General features: G+C 32.8%; 1 protein-coding gene across 2 annotated transcripts; it reads right to left on the bottom strand.

Moving 5' to 3' along the window:
* Window positions 1-896: 896 nt before the first annotated feature.
* On the bottom strand, window positions 897-17,554 carry LOC130647791 (arf-GAP with SH3 domain, ANK repeat and PH domain-containing protein 1-like). 2 transcript variants are annotated; one of them, XM_057453768.1, is made up of 29 exons: window positions 16,863-17,554; window positions 16,387-16,459; window positions 15,755-15,841; window positions 15,441-15,475; window positions 14,940-14,966; window positions 13,875-13,946; window positions 13,510-13,559; window positions 13,288-13,324; window positions 12,491-12,544; window positions 11,936-12,021; window positions 11,179-11,254; window positions 10,864-10,953; window positions 10,593-10,693; window positions 9,607-10,129; window positions 9,447-9,535; window positions 9,007-9,094; window positions 8,823-8,915; window positions 8,056-8,141; window positions 7,224-7,339; window positions 6,574-6,641; window positions 6,175-6,237; window positions 5,738-5,815; window positions 5,449-5,613; window positions 4,112-4,323; window positions 3,709-3,963; window positions 3,424-3,482; window positions 2,928-2,998; window positions 2,622-2,753; window positions 897-1,913 (listed from the first exon to the last, which is right to left on the bottom strand). In XM_057453768.1, exons 1-29 carry the CDS (start codon window positions 16,971-16,973, stop codon window positions 1,839-1,841), a joined length of 3,072 nt encoding a protein of 1,023 aa, XP_057309751.1. In that variant the 5' UTR covers window positions 16,974-17,554; the 3' UTR covers window positions 897-1,838. The 2 variants fall into 2 exon arrangements, with proteins under 2 accessions (XP_057309751.1, XP_057309750.1); XM_057453767.1 differs by having other exon boundaries at window positions 13,261-13,324; window positions 16,863-17,553.
* Window positions 17,555-23,815: the final 6,261 nt, after the last annotated feature.

Here is a 23,815-nt window from a genome sequence, read left to right as displayed (position 1 = left end):
TGGTCAATTCCCATGCATGATACATCCGCAAACGCAAGAACCTGCCTTCAGAAACACAAGGCTTTTATTTAACAAATTTAGCACCTGTCTAGAAGCACCATGAAGTGGTGAACACCAAAACGTTGTGGTTGTGAAGTTTCATATGTTAACTTCACAAATTTCCACCATAGTAACCTCGTACATGCTTACCTCCCACACGTTAATTATGCATGGCTAATTATAAAGCGTGGAATTAAAATTAATTTCCCACGCTCTTCTGCATAATGTTGCATGAAAGCAGGCGCAACAACCAACCAGTTGTATTCTGTTTTTGGGAAATGAACGACTTAAATGATGATGCTCATGACAATCACACAGAACTAAAATTTAAATGATATGGAAAATTGGTTGGTGATAATCGTCAAATTTTAGGGGCTACATAAGAGGAGAAGTAGCCACTTATATATGAGCATTTTTTTGTTTCATTATAGCTTATTGTCCACTGGCGTGGTTTGTTTAATAAATTCAATATATAGTAAAGAAAACCTTCTTTACTATATATTGAATTTAAGAGAACCTCCAAAATACATTGTGTAGACAGAAAATTATGGTTACTATGGTTACCTCGCCTTTGTAAAGAGAAGTTTTTGCTGAGTGTTTTGCAGAATTTCACACAAAGCTCAACTACACATGTAAAATTTAAAATTTTCAGACGAACGACAACCCTTTTTCAGTCCCCCACCCTCCCTTTGGTCCAAAAAAAACAAACAATTACCCAACTTCTTCGAATTTTCTGTGAACTTGCTTACAATTCTTTTGATACATAACAGTGCAAGGAAAGCTTAAGAAGCATAAAAATTTCAGACGTCCAAACGTGAATGCTGATATCTGATATGACATTAAAATAAACAAAAATCTTATTTTCATGGTAATTATATTTCTTTTAATGATACGAAATGTTAAATTATTACATATTATGTTGTATTTCTATGACGTAGTGTGGAAAATATAATTTATTTATTAGACGAAATTTAAATTGAAGATCAATAGAATTTTATGGAAATTTCGAATTTGACAAACATAAAATTTTAAATGCAACTGCGAATTAAAGTTCCGTTTACACTGTAAAAAATATCTCTGAAGAGGAAATGAAATTTCTACCACATATTTTGATATAAATTAAAAAAAATTAATGATCCAAAAACATTCACTATAAAAGACTGTGCCACCAAGTCCATAGACTAACTTTCTTCAAGTGTAAGCAGGCCTTAAATCTAAGATGTATCAGTGCATATAGAAACATCTCTTTTATAACAACTTATGTTTAAACAGGCCTTTAAAAATTGGCGATTCAGGCTTAGGAGGGAGTCATCAGGCTAAGGAGGAAGTCTATTTAGTTGGCCTTGATTATTCAGTTTCGGGTACAAATAAACTGTTTATGCTGAAGTCACATGCATTCTAGGCAGGTACTCGAGTTCGAGATATTATAATCAAAAGAAACACATAAACAGACATAACAAAAATGCAAATACGTAAAAAAAATCAATCGAGGCAAAAAGTTTAATGTTTTAGTTCGACGAAAAATTTTGGACGATTTTCACACACTTGCTACACACATCTATATATATATTTTCTATTTACAACTTCATTTAATCAGTGTGCGCTCACTATGTGATAAAAACAACAACAAAAACAAAACAAGAATAAACATCGTTGTGTGGACGTTGTCAAGTGTTAGCCGATCAACACGTAACCAGTCAATATGGCGCCATGCCAGAAGTATCCAAGCAACCGGTATGCATTGAAAGTCATTGTTGGAATGAACATCGCGTGTGTTTCTTCTATTGCTGGGAGTTTTATCAATCGTTCAGTACGTGTACAAAGCTAATAGGAAACACCCCTTTGCGCTCGGGTTCTTCTTCGACTTCACCATACTAAAAATAAGTTTATATAATGTCACTCGAGCATTATATTTACATTAACCCTTCTGCTATTAATTAACCCGATTGCGACTAATACGATCTAAAAAATATTTTCGCGAATACGTCCTCAAATTTCTCTAATCTCGACGGTAAGTTCATGTTGAACTATAAAACGATATTTTTTAGTAACCAGAATGAAAAGATTATCTGTATCAACCTTTACAAGATTTGTATGTTATATCACAGTTCCAAAAATTCCAGTACACAAATATCTCCTAGGACAAGCGCTGTTAATTCAAAGTTTCTTTTATCATTCTTCTTTTTACCTTTTGACAAAGAAAACTGAAAACTAAGTTCGCAACTGTAAAAGAAATTCAAATATTTTTAAATAAAAGGCTAATCTTAATTTCCTAACTAATACTTGTAAACCACAACCAACATATTTTGAAGTCTTGTAGCATATCAACCAGCTCAATTTTTAAGACGGAAATTAGTTTTTTCATTAGAGAACTTTATTAAACCCGACTGAATGTTATGTTGAAATTTAGTGACCCGTGACACCACCCGCTTTTTTAATAAGAATATCAGGGTTGGATAATAGGTCTATTGCCAAGAAGAATGGAAAAATAATAACAATCCTGGCTAGAATTTTGGTATTCTTCTAAAAAACATACACCGAGGTCTGTTAAACTAAAAACTTTGCAGTCATGTGACACTTACCCACCAATCAGGATCTGCTTCTCTGATCATAATAATAATTTCTCCTTCGACAAACGACAGCTCGTCGTCGTGATCCGCGTCACAGTCGTATAAAGCTTTGGCGCGCCGGTATTTAGTCGTCACCCTGCCGTCCTAAAAACATACAAACTGTAAATCACATCTTGCAGCGATAACGAAACGCGGAGAAATGCTTGTTACATACACCACGTCGATCCAAAGAAATCAACTATTAAAAGTGGTTAACAAATACGCTTTCAGTTTGTGACATTTTAACAAAACAACAAACATAAAATCAACTTTTCTTACAACTCTTTTAGGTAAAGACGACGTTCGCTTTGGTGGGTTACGTTCTTTGAAACTATCGTTATTAGACACAGCTAGAATATAAACCGTTAATAAGTTAAAAAAAATTAAAGTTCTTATTATGGTATAATTGTTATCAATTCTACAACAGTTTTAGCCCAACCATAAGACTGATGCCAGATGCGGCTGTCGAGCTGAGCAGTGTTGGTGAGTGCGTAAATTGGTTGTGATAAAAATGAGAACTTCAAAAAATTGTAGACCCTCTATTTCACAGGACCCTCGTTAACAAAATAACTATAGGACCTTGGGTTAAAAACTACGAATAGCAATAATGATTACTTCTTTAACAAGCGATTACAGCGACAAACAACGATGTGACATTTTAAAATCAAAAAATACAGAATGCTCTTCAGACTGGTGATAATAGCACCCTTTCAGTTAACGAGTACATCGTGATACGTATGTACTCTCAAAAAAGTAACAACATTGTAGTCTTTACCTAACGTATCAACTTTTGGTTTTGGTCGAGGTGGAGGTAGCGGTGGAGCATCTGGATCTCTACAACAAAACAAAAAAAGAATAGCAACAGACGAACGAACGAGCGAGCGAGCGAGCGAGCGAGCGAACGAACGAACGAACGAACGAACGAACGAACGAACGAACGAACGAACGAACGAACGAACGAACGAACGAACGAACGAACGAACGAACGAACGAACGAACGAACGAACGAACGAACGAACGAACGAACGAACGAATAGCAGCAAACAAATAAACAACTAACAACGGTATAATCTCGTCTTTCGGCTGACTGTACAAAGCGTCTGCCACTGATCCCGTTCTATGTCTTTCTTTATTTTCGGCCTCCATGTGGTACAAAATATTTCCCTCCGATATATTTCTTGAGTGGCCCCTCTTAGCACTGGGCGGTGTTGGCGGTGGGCGGTCAGGTCGTGGTAATAAAGCAGCGGGATCATTAGGACTACCTCGTGGAATAAAGGATGAAGATCGCGTGGGCGGAGCAGGAGGACAAATAGAGCTAAGATAAATAAAATCGCATTATGTAAAAAAATGTTAAAAACTACTTTTCTAAAGTTTCTCAGACAATTAACAAACTATTTCGCCCTATTTACGCCTAATACTCAGAGAAAATGAGAGAATGATAAAAATGAATGCAATTATTCTACCTCTTTTCTGAACCCGTTTGTTGTTTCGTGGAAGATTTTGGAGCAAACGTGCTGAGAACTGGATTAGTAGAAGCGCTATTCAATAAAGCCGTCTGCTCTGCAGGTATAGGTGGTGCACTGCTACCTGATGGCGGAGTGGTATTTTTTGGCTTAACTTTTCTTGCAGGTGGCGGTGGCCGACTGTGAGATTTTTCTGGTAACGGTGGCGCAACCTATGAGTATAACAGTTCACATAGTTAATGCTATCAGAGAATGCCTCTCCAAGGGTTCCAGCCAAATTCACGGCTAATTTTTTTATTTCTTCATTAAATCCCACCAAATTTTCGAAACAGAGGAGGCGTGTGTGAATCAATAAAACTACACAATATCAGCAAAGATTGGAAAAAACTTGCTACACTTATAATATCATCTAGTTTTCCCTGACAATTTTGTAATTATTTTTAATTGCTAATTCTAATATATTTCGGCTCATCTAATTTTACTCGTCACCAATAAAACTGTTAAAATTATATTTTTATTCTCTGTCTATTACCACGTATGACCTTTAGTTTTAGTTTCTAAAAGCGTACAATAGTAAAATATGTCACATGCAAATGTCCTATACAGTATCCTGGTTCCTTTAGTACGACTGACGAAATAGAAAATATTGATCATTAAGAATAAAAAAAAAAAATGCGGAAGATCGAAGAAAACGAGTCTATCGTTTTAGACCGATTTTTAAAAGAACAATTTTATAAGAACAACGAGGCTAGAAAATTTCTGAAAAACAAGAACAAAATTACCACAGAAAGACAATAAACATGGAAAAACATTTTTTACAGAATTTTTTACAGAAAAAAATGTTGCAACTTTACGAAATAAAAAATTGTGCTAAAATTCAACAACAAAAGAAAAGTTTCAGGCTAAATAAAAAATGAGAGCACTTTAGTCTAAAGCCAAATCTCCTGGTTCTTCTAAAAAAGTGTAAACATTAAAATCTTAAATAGATGATACTTGCTAAATTTATTACAAAAGCCCTGAACACAACCCATAAATATTTACACAACTTAGATTAATACTAGTGGCTGGTAGCCTTGTGGTTTTGGGATTTCCTTCGTACTCACAAGGCTTATGGTTCAGTCCACAGCGCAGGCATGCTTAGAAAGTGTTTTCACCACAGCTACGGATCAACACATACCATGTGAGGCAAATTGGGCAGACAATGCCCGTGTATACTTAATGTATACATTCACAACACAGAACACACATTAATAACAGTGTTTCCAACACTGAAATAGCTGTCCTGTATAATTATTTAGAATAATATTAATAATAATAATAATTGTAACAGAACTTACCTTGGTGTCTGAAGGGAAAGCAATACTGTGTCTGGCTGAAGTGTTACTCATGGTCGTCGTTGAAGTGGGCGTTGGAACTGCAGGTGTTTTTACAGCGTTTTTAGGAGACGTAACAGAACGTTGAATTGCACCAGGTGTGGACAGACCTGGTGTTGTTACCGCAGACTAAAATAAGCAGAAAATACGTGAGTACAGTGTGGAATGTTGGGACGAAATGTAGAATGTAACACAAGTTCTGACACGGTTAAGCGCATGGCAATCGTTGACAAACACGTATTAAATTAAATACCTTCTTTTCTTGAGCTTCATTCATGAGTTCTAGTTTAAGTTCTGCTAAATCAAGAGGTGTTGCGTATATATCTTCTGTCTAAATAATAGTACATCAAATAACACAACTAAAATATAAAAATGGTTCTCAACTTGTAAAACGTGCATTGAAAAATCCCGTGATGTTTGAAGTTCTCGCTGACACATCTTGGACAGATTTGTGTCGTTGACATTTAGACGAACAAATTGTAAAACTGTACAACAGATTAGTTCGAGTAAAAAAAAAATAGCATGACGTTTGATTTTCACACCAGTGCGGAATTAACCTGAATCTCACGAAATTGTGCCTTTGACGTTTAGAGTATGTATAGACAGAAAGTAAAACCGCGACACCATCTCGTTTACCGTACAATTTTTGATTTGTGAGTCAACTGTAAAGTAAGATGTTAAATGACCTACTTCTTCTAGTCCCCAATCAATTTTAACATGATCGAATTTTCCAGTTCTTCCATCATCTTGCAACTAAAACGACAACCAAATATGCAGCTATGGGTGTGCCACTATTGCAAAATTGAGAGCCTTGGGTGTGGTGCTATCGCAAAATTATAAACCTTGGGTGTGCCACTATTGCAAAATTGTAAGCCTTTGGTGTGCTACTATTGCGAAATTTTAAAAATTGGTTGTGCTACTATTATTGGAATGTTGGGTGAGTTTCCGACAGAACATGACTACAATAGTTTTATTCATAATATTAACTTATTACCAGGATAACAATGATATTATGTGTTATAACAAAAAAGTGTCTGATTAAAGACTCATCAAGTGATTTCATTTTGAAAATGATATATAAAGCCTTACCAGTTCAACAACTTCCTTGTGTCCTAATTCTTGTGCGATTGCCAACGCTGTTTTACCTGCTTTGTTGACTAAAAAAGAGATCAATATGTGTAATATTAGAAACAAAAACCATATATCTAAAAGCAATGTCACAAAACGCTTTGCTGTGTTCTTCTGTGGCAATTTTAAGCCTTTTTTCATGTAAATTACGTGAAAACCTGAGCCGTATTAGATAATTTTTATTTTGCTATCAGGTACTTAAAATTCGTTTCAGGGCGAGGGTGGAAACCTCCACCGCAGATTGTTAAGCCTCAAAAGATAAGCTAAGATTCAGATTCAAATAGAAAAGTTCAATGCTACTTTTGATATTAAATTCAATCAAATTTGCTGTAATTTACTTTTGCAAATACGTCTCACCTGTGGAAAAGTTAAATTTAAACAGACTATTAAGATTAATTTACATAGAGTTTTATGGCTAAAATTTGCTTTTTGAATATACCTGTGATGTTACGTTTTAGGTGTTTTTTTATTCAGTGGGTTTCACTTGGCAAAGCAGTTGTGGGAATTTAATTTCACCAAAAGATGTCTTCAAGTATTGTAAAAGAAAGTACAGGTCAACCAGTTTAGTTTATAATCTCTATGCTTCAATGTTTCTATAAGCAATAGTTTACCGATATCTTGTTTGATTCCTCCCCTCACCAGTAGCTTTGTGCACTCAGGATTATTGTATAAAGCTGTAAGATGGAGAGCTGTATTACCCAACGCATTTTGAACATTAGGATTTTTACTACAATAAATAATAAATAGTACATTCACCAAGGATGGTAGTCACATAGCAATTATTTTACATAATTTTCTTATTAATATAACTATACTGGTTAGCCATTGAAGAATCAGTGTGACAGACAGAATACGGTTATTATAGACTTTGTAACAGGTTACACGATGATAGTAGTTTTATATTTTTGTAAATACTGAAGTGTAATTACTTGTTTGTAAACATTGAGATAATAATAATAATATTGCTTGCAAATATTATTTAGCAAACAATCATGCGTAAAAAATGTAATGACTAATGAGATACTTAAACCGTAAACACTTCTGTAAGAGAAACTTTAGAAAATTAATGAAATTTTGCAACATTCTGTAATCGTAAAGTTAAACCTCGCGCAATCTGTCATTTTTGCGATTCTCAGTAGATACTTTATTTTATAAATATTTGGCACAGTCACTTTTCTTTAAAATCCGAAATGTCATAGTCTGTTATGCCGAGGAGAAAAAAATGGGAAAAGACAGTACAAAAAAAGGTTTTAATAAATTTAAAGCTATTAAATCTCAACTTTCCAAAAAACTTTTAAAATTCACGAAATTTACCTTGATATATTCTAAGAAGAAGAAAATGGCAAAATTTTATCTGCACAAAATTGGTCTAAAAAGTAAAAACTCTAATTGCGAAAAATTCAAATAAACAAAAATAAAAATAAAATAAACAAATCAGCATACCAATTTTGAGTGATAAAATCAACAACATGCAAACTCGTCAAATCTTCTTTTACTATGCAGTAATGTAAAGCTGAATTGTTGTGTTCCTACAGAAAGAAAAAATCATGTGCATAAAAAAAATGATGTACCACGTAAATTTATACCTTTAACATATTTATATAAATATAACACAATATGGATAAAATGTACCACGTACATTTAAAACTAAAAATTTAAAGCCTAACTCCTGCAAAAAAATAAGTGAATTCATATACAAACGACATTGGAAATGTTGTCTAGGAATTTGTATCTTATTTGAAAAATCCTGTTTTTTAAGATTTTGGACTTACACAAATTATGCATGGCATTATGAACAAGCTCTAAGTGAGGTGTTGCATTTAACACTTTTGACAAGGCATAGATAGTTAAAAAAGATTTTTTGGCTATTCAGTTTGGCCTAACAAACATTTTACGTAAATTTTCATATTTAGTTTTAGGTAATATAATTACATAATATTATATAACAGCAATTACATGTTTTAGAAGTAGTTGAAGATAATCAACAAAGTTTTAAGACCTATATCTCCAGTAATGATTTTTCAAAAATACAATATAAAGATTCCAAGACAACTTTTAAAAAGTCTTTCATATCTTTCAGCTCCACTTGAATTTCCAAAGGAGGTAAGTTCTATAAGCATTATACATAACCATACTACACATGACATGTGTGGTAAGTACATTAGGTCTTATATTTGTGGTAAACCCTTCATCGTTACATAATTACTTACTACGTCTGAAAATGGACTGCTATAATCAACACCATCTGCATATAACTGTAGTATGGCAAGAATGTCACGATAATTGATAGCTTGCTTCAGTTCCTGCGTGGCATTGAAAATACGTTCATGACATGAATTCCTGAGCATCTACTAAGTGATGTAAATAACTCAATAACAACAACAAACATTATACCTCTAGTAAAACATCTGGCGAGTGACCAGATGGATGATAAAACTTCTTTTGTACATATTTCTTTTGAATAAAATCTTTCTTTATTTCCCTACACAAATGAGCATTTTTCTGTGAGGCCCTCATTAAAAACAGGTAGGAAATTTTTACAGCTAAATTAACATTACACAGCATAACAAATTTTTCTTTACTTGAACCAATTTAAAAACCACATTTTCAAAAGCCACTCAAAGTGACTCATATCTATAAATCGTTGTACAAAATAAAATGTCAACAAAGTTTATTATAGCCATTCTCAGCTAAAAACGTTTCTACACTATTAAAATTATCATTATGATGACACAGGGTATCAGTGTATCAAATGAAGTTATAACAATTCTTCTTAGTGAGATTGTTTAAAGTTTTCGGAAAGCATTCACAAAGTAGCAAAGGAATGACCTTACATTTTGCTAGTTGATTCAGGTTTGTGAGAAGGATCTAGTTCTGCTTCCATAATTTCATTGAAACCGCTGTTACCAACAGCTCTTGCAAGCTAAAAATAAAACACAAGACTTAAAATTATATTTTACTGATTCTTTCTTTGGTAAATTGTCATGCACTTACCAGTAGCTCAGCAGTTCCAAGTTTATCCAGTGTCAGTGATCTTATACGAGTGACGTGTACTCCTAGCTCACGATGAATTCCAGAACATTCGATACACACCAACACACCCAAATTAGTAGATAACCACGTGGGTTCGAATGCGTTGCAATCAACACACTGGTTATTTCCAGGTAATCGCCTCACTTCAGATATAATACCTTGGGTAAGTTCATCAATGCTGCTTACTGGTTCCTTACAAAGGGCTCCTTCGCCCTCACCGAAAGCTATGTTTAATGCCTCCTCTCTTGCATTACTAAGAACAGATATCCAAGCATCATAATCTAATTCGTCCTCAGCCTGAAACAAATACGTCCTATTGTGAGCTACTAATCCAAATGTTAGTTTCTTTTCTTTTTCTTGTGAAGGCTTAACTTGACATGTAAGAAGGTTCAAGGTGGTGGTTGGAGCACTTTGTTGGTTGTGAGCTAATGTAAACTGTCCTTGTTTAATAACACAGTATCTCTTTTGCCATTGCTTTCTTACACTGAAAAAAGAATATTAAAACCAAAATTAAATATTAATTTTAAAAAAAGGAATGTTTTTTTTATATCATATTCACCTCAGAATGAGATTGTGAAATCGAAATGACCTCTACAGATTGACTTTAACTCTATTCGCCCCAAGCCTGGATAGGAATCTAGTCTCCTACATTGAGGCACTAAAAATGATAACGCAACATGTACTAACTTTTATGGAAATGTTTTGCGTAAAACTTAATATGTGCAAAAAATATACCTTTCTTGAAAAAGACTGTGAAAAGTTAAAATACACATATATTTTGTCTACATGTGTTGTTTGCTGAAAGATTAACGTTATGTGGAAATTACTGTGCCATACCTTTGTATTGCTATTGCGCTAACTTTAATATTGCTGGACATAGGTTTCTTTTTCACTGTGCGAAAATTAATAAACACAAAAATTAGTAAAAATAATGTAATAAAATTTACCCTTCACTTCTTTTCCATAGTGTTCCACTTTTTTCACCACCGTAAAGTTTATCACCTTGTTGCCCATGAAGCTTGTAGTTTTGTCCTTGTCCTTTGCCACCCTAATACATATTGGAAAATTGATGCTATTACACAGAAAAAGATACCTTACATGGTAATCTTTATTTATATATGTTTAAAATAAGAGGACACAAAGTGACCATTTTAATCAAATAATTATAAATTATTGAATTATTTAGGATAATGTCAGAGCCAGCTCCTAACAGGTTACCTCTTTTTGAGAATCTAACTGCAAAATTGTTTTAAGCTGATTTTTGATATCTGTGAGCTCCTTCTTTTCCTCGTCTTTTTCTGTTTTCAACTAAAAAACATTTAAAATTAGTGTATAAACCACTCAATCGGCAGTAGCGACAGGTGGTGTGTACAAAGGGCAGGGACATAATTAACGCAAGCTGATGACTCGATAATTGAAATGATCAATCCCCATCAATATTAATATTAAAAAGGAAAAAAAAAGGAAAAAATATTTTTGCTATAGTAAAACAAAAATACAGCATAGAGCATAAGGACAACTATATTCACTTACTTGTTGAAGCTCGCCTGCAAGCCCATCAAAATAACTTCTCATACTTTCAAGCAATTGCATCCCTCTGTTAAAGTATCTGCGAAAAAGGAACACACTCTTGATTTCAGCTTACCTATAGTACCAGAAAAGTGGGCCTGCCAGATTGACAATACAAAGAATTCGCAATTCTTTAACATATAGTCCAGTGTCTTAGAGACTGATATTAAATTAAATGAGATACAAAAAAGTTTGCTAATATGATGACTACAACATAAATGTTGCAGAATACAAATTATTATGATTTGTGCAATAAACTTTTACTTACTGACTTAAAATATCGCAGAAATTCTTTTTCGTAAATTTAAAGAAATTTAAATCGCATTATGCTAAAACTTCTTAATTCTATTCTGTTACATCTGCCCAATCATGAACTTACAAAAAAGTATTTTCTCTATAGGCTGCCAAATTAGAATTTATGCTCAGGGTGTATGAAATAACAGTGCAGGAAATATGTACATTAGATCTGCGGATTTATATATATATATATATAGGATAAACGGTTAGTTTATATTAATACCCTGAGTCAAATCACTACATTTGGTTAATTTAAAATTTCTTGAAACAAATCGTGGGTTATTATCAGAACAGTCATTATTTTTCTTGCAATTGTTGACATGAAGCCACTGTCTTATAAAGCAGACAAGCAAAAACCATATCACCTTGGCAAGTTTTTTAAATTAAAAATTTGATTGATGAAAGACTGAGAAAATCTTCTTACCTTAGTTGAGCATGATAATATTCAATTAGATGCTGGACCAATTCCACACCCTTTTTAACTTTTACATCATTTGCTTTCATTAGATACTACAAAACAACTATAACTTTTGCAACAACATAATACCTTTAACAATTTATTAATGCCCATGTTAGCTATTAATTATTATTTATCATCATCGTCATCATCATCATCATCACAATTATTGTTATTATTATTTTCAATTATTTTTCCAGGATAGCCTTTTCAATTCCTAGTGGTACTGTAAAGGGAGTGCATTTAATGTTCCCATTTGAGCTATGAAAGCTATGCTAGCACAGCAATCACTTAACAAGAAATGGCTAAGATACTAATAATGCTAATCTCAAGCTGAATTCTAGACAGAGATTTCAATCCAAACTTCCACATTGGATGTGAATGTTCTACCTAGAGGCTGCTGATCAGTATTATGAGATTTCAATTCCATTTTAAGGAAAGTAATAAATTATGATCTTTAATTCACCCTTGGTTAATACCAAGTCCCTAATGTCCATGAATACCATATCGGGTATATGTTACCTCACAAGCATTGAACATAAACATGCGCCTTTCCCGTTCTGATTCATCAACGTTCTAAAAGTATAATTAATACACTACTTAAAAAAAAATTTAGTACAAAAATTAAGTTTTCAAACAAGTAAAAAAACTTATGACAAAACCTAAAAATACCTTACAGGCCATTTCATGAGATTTTAGGCAGGTGTGCAGTGAATCACACACCTTAATAATTCTGCGTGTCTAGTGCCCATGCAATCTTAAAGGGATCCCAAGGTATTTTAGAAGTTGGACTTATAACCCAAAAGATTTGTATGAGAAATTCCCAATTACATATCCAATTTTTGTTAAAAGTTAACGTGACTCCAGATAAAATTAAAGACAGTTGTAAAACACTAAAATATTGTATTTCATTTTTATAAAACCCTAATATGAGACGCACAATCATCGGGCAAAGGTGTGAAGCTTGAATGTTCGTAAATAAAATCATAAAAACTCTAATAAATAGAACATAAATATTTCCATATTTTTTTAACAATTTTAATAATTAGTGCATCCACTCTTCAAAAACTCTTCCAAAAAAAATTTAATAAGTCAACAATATGTTGCAAAACCTTCTTAAATCATTTATCTGACGTCACATTTCGCTTTTCTCGTAATTTTGCTAAAAAAAAGCTTTCGCAGAGAAAAGAAAACCTTGACTTTCACGTTCGATTAATCACACGACTAAACAAATCTGTACGTAAGTGGGGGCCTGCGTGTGCGATCGCATGCCTCTCACAAAATGCTCTGACCTCAGGTGGATCAATGCGATATAATACAATTTCAGATGTCTTCTTTCTTGCATCCTTCTTGATTCTAAGAAAAAACAAACACTGATAATTTCTAATGTTACCTGACAATCACATAAGCAATAAAAATTACACATGAATATTCTTTTCAAAATAGTTGTACTGCTACAATTTACATTCTCCATACATTTCCATACTCCATACTTTTTTAATCATTAGGAAAAACACCTTTATCAATGAAACTAATCTCACCCTTTTGACTTATACTCTTTCCATGCTTCTTCTACAGGTTTCCGCATATCCTGAAGTAACAGATAAAAAAATCTTGTAGATAGAAAACACAATAATAAACTACACCTAGCAATCTTCAACTTACATCCATTTCGAAGTATCCATTTATCAAATTACCATTAAAAATATGCGAAACAAATGGCTAACTTCAAGAGTTTTCTCAACTAAGTTAACCTTCTCTTCTGACAGTTCTATTGAAATTCTTTCAAGCCCACTTCTGAACTTTTACATAACAAAATTTCTACAATAAACATAGGCCAAAGTTCTTCTCAATTCCTCTCTTGATAATTAGTACAATACTAGTAAAAACAAAAAGTACAACTTACTCCAATCTTGTTCATATCGCCTTTCAATAACGAATTCAATGGAAACAAAACCATGTTATTCAGATTTTCACACTAACATATAAAAAAGAGAAACATATCAACCATGTATATTTATATATATACAAAAATTAGATACATTTGCAGGATCTTTCAAATTTTAGCCAGAGTGAACAAAAAGCACCATATGTTTTACATTGTGCTTTGAGGCGTGCTGCTATCAGGTGGTCAACCTTTTAAATTATTTGCTATTTTACATGTCCTTAAACCTTAATCAATTTGCGTGTGCCTGTTGGTGATACTGCATGTCTCTCCTGAAAAAGCCTGCATTTGTAGTTCATGAACTCAAATTCAACTAACATGCCTCTAAATATGCATCAGTTTATAGCTATGTCTCAGTGGTAGTTTTTTACTGAATATATTTCGTTTTCTGTCCTTGCTAATTTTCAGGTATTTATTTTTTCAGCTTCTACTTCATTGTTTACAAAAATAGTTATAAATATTAATAATAAAATATTAATAAAATAAAGCATATCCATCATCTGACTGTTTAAAGCAGTAGATAATACAGTTCTAATTACAATTAATTTAAGGGTCTGAGGTTGGGTGCACATACCAGCATTTCAGTACCAAAGCCCTGCTGGATATCTCAGCCAGGAACAAAAACAAAATTTGCAATTCAAGTTCCACATTCTTATGATTAACTGGTGCACTAACATTCATTAATTTTAAAGTGATATAACTGCTTTTATAACTTATTCTTCTATGATGGCATTTTAAAATTGCAATTCAACTCGGTGTTTTTAAGTAACTTTGTAGAATGATAATAGTTAACTGCTCATACAAGCAAACAATGTCATCTTTTTCATGACGTAATTCACAACAGGGTTCCCAACATAGGGAGGCCTAACATCAACATTAACTTCCCCTTCATAACCTGGGTCCAGGAACACTCCTGACTCCAAAAAAAAAAATACATTACTTCTGTATATTAATTGGGAAACATGTTGCTTTATAAAAATCTTTGATAACATACACTAACGTACAATTTGTTATTCATAAACTTACCATGGTTTTTCTGTGATTTGCAAATTCCTGTAAAAAATGAATTAATGTTAAATTTTAATTAGAAAGAACAAAGTTACTACATAACAAGTAAAATTCATTAAACATGGAAGAAACATAAAACTGAACAGAGCAAAATCTATATTAACAATCCATATATATTTCATATTTTAATAAGAAAACCAAAGTGTTAAGTCAAAGATGATGTCTTTCAATTACTGTTTAACATTATGTCATGTAACTTGCTGCTTTTATTTAAAGGTAAGAAGACCACAAAAAGATTTTTGCAACCTCTTAGGCTATGCTCACACCAGAAGCATTAAGTCTTTTAATTTTGTGTCTGACTAACAAAATTATTGTTCAAGGTGAATGGTTTAAAATTATGCCAGTAATACCTGCTTAAACTTTCTGTATGTGAATATATTAGAAAATTAAGAATCTAATTCCACTGAATGAGTTTACTAACACTTCTACTACTTATATTGAATCATAAAAAATACATACCTTTGTAATCACAGATAACTTCAAGAAAGCTGTACCTATTGCAAAAAAACTTGTTAGACACCACACACACAGGTACTATTTTTAAGTCCAGTTCACATGTTCAATTTCTTTTTCACATTGTAGGCACAATTTATAACACTAATGGTGTAATCTACTGAATTTCGCTCGTTGCTAGTGGCCACTACTATTTTTGCTCACCACAGAAAGACAGACAAAAAGACACATATAATGTAGAAGCAAGCATACCCATATAACTGTGCTCAATATTATCTTTAAAAACAAACAAAACAGACAACAGACTGTATGCTTCTCACCAATTCCTGTCTCTGCTTCTCTTGACAACGCAACTGAACCCATTTTCTCCATAATTTCTGCATAACTAACTTCATTGGTTATATAACCTTTTGAAAAAAAAAAGATGAAAATTAGTATCAGTTTAAACAAGAAAGAGTTTAGACAAATTAAACATTTACTTCTTAACTACCATTTGCAGGCACCTTCAAAAAATGACTGTTAATAAAAAACAGTAACTAAAACATTAGAACACAAAAAAATGCAGATACATATTTTTCCAGTTAAAATGATAAGCAATAAAAAGAATTAAGCATATTCATAGTAGAACTATATTGGGTATGGATATCGTGAACTAGTTGTTAGCATGTAGAAAAGTTCACAAAAATGTGTACTTTGTACATTTTGCATAGGTTTTTAATGTAATCAAATCACTCGGTCAAGAATCTGAATGAAGCTGCAATACAATTATTTGTACCAAACTTATTTAACACGCGCAACAGTTAAGGGTCAAACGTATTTGAAAGGCAACATTATTTAGGTAAAATCACGTTTCATTTCAATTTACAAAATGTTACTTACAAATGTAAATTTTTAAAGCCTGCACTTGTGTTGCTAACAAAATATCTTATAAACAGCAAAATTAAATTCCTACCAAGCTGTGCATTGTATAGACCCTTTACAGACTTCTTAAATTTGTGAGCCGATGTCTTGTCAAGTTCCAGTGCCTGAAAACAAAATGATTGTAAAAACCTTTATGGAAATCAATCGAAATGCTGTTAGATATAGTATTTCTTGTTCTAAAAGATAGGTGGGCAGAAAGTTGGTAAAGAAGTAAAGATGATTCAAAAAGAGAGCGTCAACATGGAATTGAATTGCTATAGCCTGTAAAGGCATGATATGAACCCTGGGGAAACTTTCTTATAACCTCAAAGTTTTATTTATTTTGAAAACAACTTTATATGCACATATCCATTAACAAAAATTGTTAAGACGCCAAACATCAAATTAATAACATTTTAGTGATATAGAGAATGATACAAACATTTCTAAGGTGTCTGCTTTCAAGGTTGGGCAGACATTCTGTTTATATTCAACAACCACAAATTACTTAACAAATCACAAAATTACCTCGTCCATGCTACACACCATTTGTTTGTACTGAGCAATATGGCGTGGAAAGATATTACCAAGACCTCCAAGATCTCTTTTACAATCATCGATAAACTGGGGAACAGACATACTTGCAGATATGTGTTTACTGTCCCTTACAAGGAGACTGGTAATGTCATTTCAAAAACACAAATAATATTTCGTGCATATATTTTTATGTCTACTTCAACCTAAAGATATAGAACTGTAATTTTTTAGCAAGTTTAAAAAATAAAGGAATAATTATACACCATTACATTAAAAAACGTTCTGTATTTAACATGAAAAAACGTATTATCGAATTGTGTAAAAATAAATATACTACATAGTCAGTACACTGTGCTAAAGTATTTTAGGTCTGTATAAAATTTACTAGAAAAATATTAGCTATACACACATACAAGATCAAGTTTCATAACATAAATTCATGAGACACCAAGCTCTCATATAAACATTGCACTGAGCTTATATGAATCGTTAAAAATTAAGCTATAATGCTGTCTCAAGAACAGCAAGTCAAAAATGTCTCGCACAAAAACATAAACACGTGACTAGAGAACCTAGGAAAACATAAACACTGTAAAGAAAAACTTGTAAATGAAGGTGATCAACCCTGTAAAAGCGAATACAAATATAATTTTATGCACAGAAATGTGTCGAGAAACACCAAAGTTATCAAGATACAAAAGGGTAAATCCAGATACCTTTAAAAAGTTAATAAATACAGGCAAAACATTTTCTAATGCACATTATATATACTTCCTCATAACTTCATAAGTACATTTATCATAATGAAACCCTGTATTAACATAATCTTTGACATGCAACGAAACATCATTTTAAAATGAAAATTGTAATGTTTTTTATACAAAGATATTATGGTTTTTATCTATTCTAGTTTTTTTAAAATGTGTATATAATTATTTATGCAAATGTATTCTCTATGTACTTCATACAAAGTTTATCACTAAAAAGTTCACACTTCAGCCAAAAAAACATGTACTGTGAAGATGAACATTGAAAAGTAAGAACAAAAACTTTACAGTTATAATGAGTTGAAAATATCAGTAACTTTCATAAGTTTGTGTTTAAAAACACAGGTTTTTCCAAAACAAATTATTCTTCTGTTTAACAGTCTTCACAGAGTAACTTTCAACCATGCTTTGTGTAAAGCACCTTATAGCTTATGTAGCTGTATATAAACATTTTGAAATGTAGAAAAACAATCATTTTAACAATTTCTAAATTTTTTCCTGACCACATCAACATTAAAGCATACATACTTTCAAGAAGAACTTATGACAGAACTGAAACTTTGTTTCGATGTTGCTTTACTATCCTTTATTATTTGATTTAACAACTTCTCAGATAGGCTTTTCCAGAATGCTATTATTTCTTCACCGCAATTACAAACCCCCTACTAATAATTAAAAAATACACAACATGGATTTTTGGTAAAAAAATGCACTTTTTAACTTTGACAGTTCTTGGTCAATGCTTCCAATTTTAAAAATTTCTCCAATAGCAAATACATAGCATTGGAAATCACTCCACAACATTTTTGTCACTGTCCTTTTTATGTGTTATAGTATGAACTTATAGGTGACACTACTATGAGAGGGACATCATAAATCTTCATCACAGGAAAGAATCAGTAAAATATTGTTATGCAGTTATTAAATTTCTGGACATGTTTGTGGTTAACAGACCCAATTTACTTCATACAATTTAAATACTTAATCCCATTGGCTGCTATATTTTTAAATATTAAAGCCACATGTTAAGAATAAAAACAAAACATATTTTGTCTGTATGCCTAAATAATATTACATGCATCTTGCATAAGACAATATTTACAAGAAATCTGAACATAGGTGGAAAATTATTAATTATTATTTTTCTTAATCTTAATATTCTTACTCTATCAGATCTTATAAAATTTCTCAACATTATTTTAACTTTAAATATTATAAATCTGCATTCTCCAGGTAATATTTGTGATATTTTTAAATTAGTCTGGCATTCATCTAATCATTCAACAAGAAGTAAATCCATTAAACTTTTAGCTAGACCTTAGGACTACCTCATTTGGTCTCAAATCTATACATTACCAATCTATTATTAATTGGAACAATACCCAACAACACTTTCACCAATACGACCTAGCCTCTCTCACTCTAAAACAACTAAAAAAAATCTGCAAAACTTATCTTCTGGATTGCTATGACACTAATCTCTCCACTGCATAAAAAAGACTTTACTAAAAAAAATTTTTTTGTGGTGTCATACTGCTTATTGCAATCATTTGATCTTATATAGGTGGCCATCACCTACATTAGTATTTATACTATCTAATAGTCTCCCCATAGGTATTTATTTAATGAAAATATACAGTTATCTCACACGAAATACTACTACATAGCTAGCCAGCTAGCCAAGATGGGTAAAAATCTACGTTTTTTGCCAAAATCTGTATGTGGGTAAAAAAAACGTAAAAATATATACCTTGCCTTAACATGAGAAAACAGAAAGAAAACAAATACTACTAAATTAAAAAGCTTAGAAAAGATAAAAAGGTCAAATAGATCTGCAAACTTGACACCATCACTTCCAAACTGAGATGGCCTCCATAGCATGTTGTTACTTTATCTGGTTCTGGCCCGATTGCGAAATTATTCCGAAATTAGGCAGCGTCTAGCCGAAAAATGCAGGTTGCGCTATTTTTCCGGCTATTACTATAGAGATAAGAAGGTCTTTAAACTTTAAAGCATTAAAGTGCATAAAAAAAAGGTTTTAAAGGAGTAAGAAAACGTAAAAAAATAAATAATACGAATAGCTGTTAAATTTTTTTTGTCACATTCTAGTTTGACTGTGGCAAAAGTCTCAGACACAACATATGACATATGTTTAGCTATACTAAGCAACTTGAGGTTAAAAGATTCCTTGTTCTCTTTTTGATAACAAATTGGTGCTCCGATATAAAAAATAAAGTTTTTCAGAAACTCATGTCAAAAATATGGAAATGATTCCATAATTTTGACATGAGTTACAAAACAATGATGTTGTTCTGTTCAGGCCATCCTGATTTGAAATGCTTTCCCCAGTCTGTTGGTAAACAGGACAGAACATTCTTATTTAAGTGATTATTTTTATCAATCGATTTTTAATCCTTTTAACCATCACCCCTCAAAAATCTAATTCTTCCATAAATTGCGTATAAAATTTTTAAATAATATTGCACAAATAAATCACACAGCAGGATACAAGGAAAATATATATAGTATGTCTAATATTGCGTATCATGTTTGCACATTTTAAATTTCCCTCTTATTTCTCAGTAAAAAAGTAAATTTTAACTTTTCAAACATATTGTTTATGCTATCTTAGTCTACGTAATTCTTTCTCTTGGTCAGGAGTTAGTGGATTAGCTATACAATGTACAGGTTGGCGTTGAATAGGCTTTTGTTGGTTAATATCTTCACAATGAACAAAATTGATTAATCTTCCTGGGGTGCATGATCATTATGTTTTTGAATTTTTAAAATTATAATCTTGCAATCGTCATGTTTGAAAACGTTATTTGAAGCGCTGGTATGTTTGTGTTTTGAAGGAAAATAAAAAAAGGGAAAAATAAAAAAAACTTTGAAAACAACACAAGTTCCAGCAATGTTTGCAACCGGAAATATAAATGATTTGGAGATATATATTTCCAATACAAGCCAAGTGATGTAAAAATAGGTTACTGTATTGTTGAAGTTTGGCATGTACTTCAGAGAACAACGTGAATTGATGCGAAATATTTTAAAACAAACACTTTCAAAAACGTTACAGAACTATATATGCTTGTAAAAATAAGGATTGTGTAAAAGGGGGCTGAAAAAATCAGAAACCATGTGTGCAGTGGCTTCTCTCATATATGCTGCATTTCAAACTTTATTCAAACTACAGTCAGGGGCTAATCCACAAAAGTATTTTGGACAACAGTAACCACTGAAATTCTCTTTTGACCTTTTTAGGAAGCAATAAACTCAATTTGTAAATTTGTATGCATCATACAAGATCTAGAACGGTTACCACCACATTTTTTCCCCAACCATACGTAATGCAGTTTTCACCTCTCTATTTTATTTTGTGCACCAGAATTGGATGTCACCGAAATCGGTAAACCGATGTCTAAATTAACCTGTATGAACCCCTGGCAACCATTTATTCTTGTGGACAATTGTTCACATGATATTGGTTTGTTCAAATTCGGATATAAGGTAAATCATTACTTTTCACTGGCTAATGATTGGCTTAGTTGTGGAAAAAAATAAGTAACCAAAAATAATATTTGGTTGTATAACCAACTTTTTACCCTAGAATTAAGTTAAAACTTATTTTAGCAGTTCCGCATCTGGCTATAACTGGATACCTTTTCTTACCCAACCAAAGACGGTGACCGTATAGACCCCCTTTTTCCCCCACCACATACATCTTCATGGATGAAAGAGCTATTATATTATATTCTTCTGGTGTAGCTAGAGCATTGGGAAGTTATAAGTGGTACATCATGGACAGGTGGAGAAAGTTTAAAGAAGTTGTTACAAAGCTCTGTTCTGTAATTTTGATTTAGCTGGGCTCCCCAGCAGCTAGTTTTTACACACCTAGGTGATTGCAATATCAACAGCCTGGATGTGACAGATATGCTTTATATTTAGCGAAAGAAGTTAGAGATTAATAGATCTGTATGCATAAAAACTAAAGTTTGGGCAAGGCTAAAAAGGGGTATTTTCACAAGTACCCATTGCGAAAACGCCTTGAATCGTGACATTCCCAATGAATTGCTCTCTTCGGGCACAAACACATTTGTTTTGAATTTTATGTCCACTTCGCTATATGAACATGGAAAGCAACGTTATAAAGTCGCAGATAATTAAAACACACACAGTTTGTTTAAGAATAATAAGCTACTTTGTATCGCTCCTCATAAACAAATTAGATATGTGTCACATGGGAACGGGAGTCTGCCAGGGAACAGGGGCTGCGACTCGTTTGATGAGGAGGGTGTGATGGTGGTGGTGGCAACATTCATGGTCTTGGCCTGAAGTCAGGTATAAAAGAAAAAAGGGTGAAGACAGAGATCGTTCCCGAAAAATTCCTTCTAAAGCCTATGCTAAGCTTCATACGATAAACATGAGCGTGAATATGAATTTATTCCTTAATTATCGAAATCCAAGGTTGTAAGGAGAGAAACTTGAAACGTTGTGTTCGGTGAAACTAGTTGTATGGCCTCTAGAATAATTCGTAACCTAAATGCCAGAGCTTTTTTGTTCTCTTTGATAACGTGACGGCGTCCTCTTTTAAAAAAAAACTTGGCAGATTGCCTTGGGGTCGAGGTTAGTACTTTTCACAAATAATAAAGGTTGAACCACATTTGGGGAATATTAGATCAACTTTAGTCGCATTGACGTCATCTGTTCCCAACTATCCGTCCTCGTCCCAAGGAAATTCTAATCTAAGAAAAAGAAAGCAAGTAAAGTTGCATTATTGAAGATATTATTTCAGTTTGTCTGTTCAGTATTCATGTTAATGTGGAAAGTTTATCATTTCTTGAAAATCATAATTTAATAGGCGACGTTTCGGAAGATCCTCAACTTAGCCCGATGAAGAATCTTCCGAAACGTCGCCTACTAAACTATCATGTTTAAGAAATGATAAAATGTCACAGTAAAAGAAAGTTTACGTTTGCAAATCTTGTCTTGTTCAAAGTGCATCCAACCTCGTTCCCAGCGCCTGTTGTCTCTTTTCTATTATAACACCAGACGGCGAGACGATCGCCGTCCGGAGTTAGAAAAGATACAAGATGGCTTGGGGACGAGGTTGAAATGAGTCCTCTTTTCCTCTTTTTTAACCGTGCGACTGATCTTTACTTCCGGAATGAAGTTGAGTAATAAACTGATTGGTTTGGTATATATTCTTAAGACTAAAAAGTAAAGAACACCTTCATAAGTGCAGTGAAGTTTTTCAAAGGCGTTTTTAAATCAAGAAGTTGCAACCGCCCTTTTTCTCTTTCTAAACCTGTAGGTCCCCGTCCTAATAAAAGGGACAAACAGGGTTGGTCTGATCAGTCTGACCAAATAAACACTGCACATGTTCTTAAAAATATTCAAGGTTTCCTGCAATAATAGAACAATTGACTACCAGTACCACAGGTTTTTGAACTGAAAACTACCGTTTTTGACTGTACTTCTTTCAGGTAAGATTTACTGCTCCGCAGTGTTTGGTTACAATTTTTGTTTAGCTGGCTTAAATAATTTGTGGAAGCGAGAAATTAGATGAAAGCACGTATAAATTTTGACTTTGCGCAACCTCAAGAGCATTTATGTCTGAAAAAGTGGAAAAAAATTAGCAAATTTAGCCACCCTCGTCCCCAGAGTTTTTTGTGTTTTTGATATGAGAGAAGACTGGGCGTCTGTTAACCCAACATAGCAGAAATAAATTTCTATCTATTATCGGGCGCTAAATTCATCTAATTTTTAGCAATTCAGTAGTGTTTGTGATAAAATCACAATTCAATATAGTCTCGACCAAACTCGAAAATAACTGCACAACAACGCCCATTAGCAACTGTTTAGCACATTCAGTCCGTGTGTAATGTCTTGTGATCGTAATATGACACTAAAGTTAAATAAAAATAACTATGATGCCACTTTCGGTAGTCCCAGGACAGTATATTACAGTTGCAAATATTAAATAAGGAGCTCCACAAGCAGTTAGAAACCACACTTGTCGATGCACCTAACTACTCTCTGAAGTGCAGGTGAAAATGGTACTGTCGTATTGGACTGATCTAAAGATGATGAAAATTTTGTCTTGGTGTGGACCAAGACGAATTTTTCATTATTAAATAATATTATTAAATATTTTTAAAAATTGCAGTCAACAGCACT

The sequence above is a fragment of the Hydractinia symbiolongicarpus genome, chromosome 6 (genome assembly GCF_029227915.1).
Source record: "Hydractinia symbiolongicarpus strain clone_291-10 chromosome 6, HSymV2.1, whole genome shotgun sequence".
Taxonomy (NCBI): Eukaryota; Metazoa; Cnidaria; class Hydrozoa; order Anthoathecata; family Hydractiniidae; genus Hydractinia; species Hydractinia symbiolongicarpus.
The sequence above is the reverse complement of the archived record's forward strand: the minus strand, read 5'-3'. Positions and strand labels throughout refer to the sequence as shown.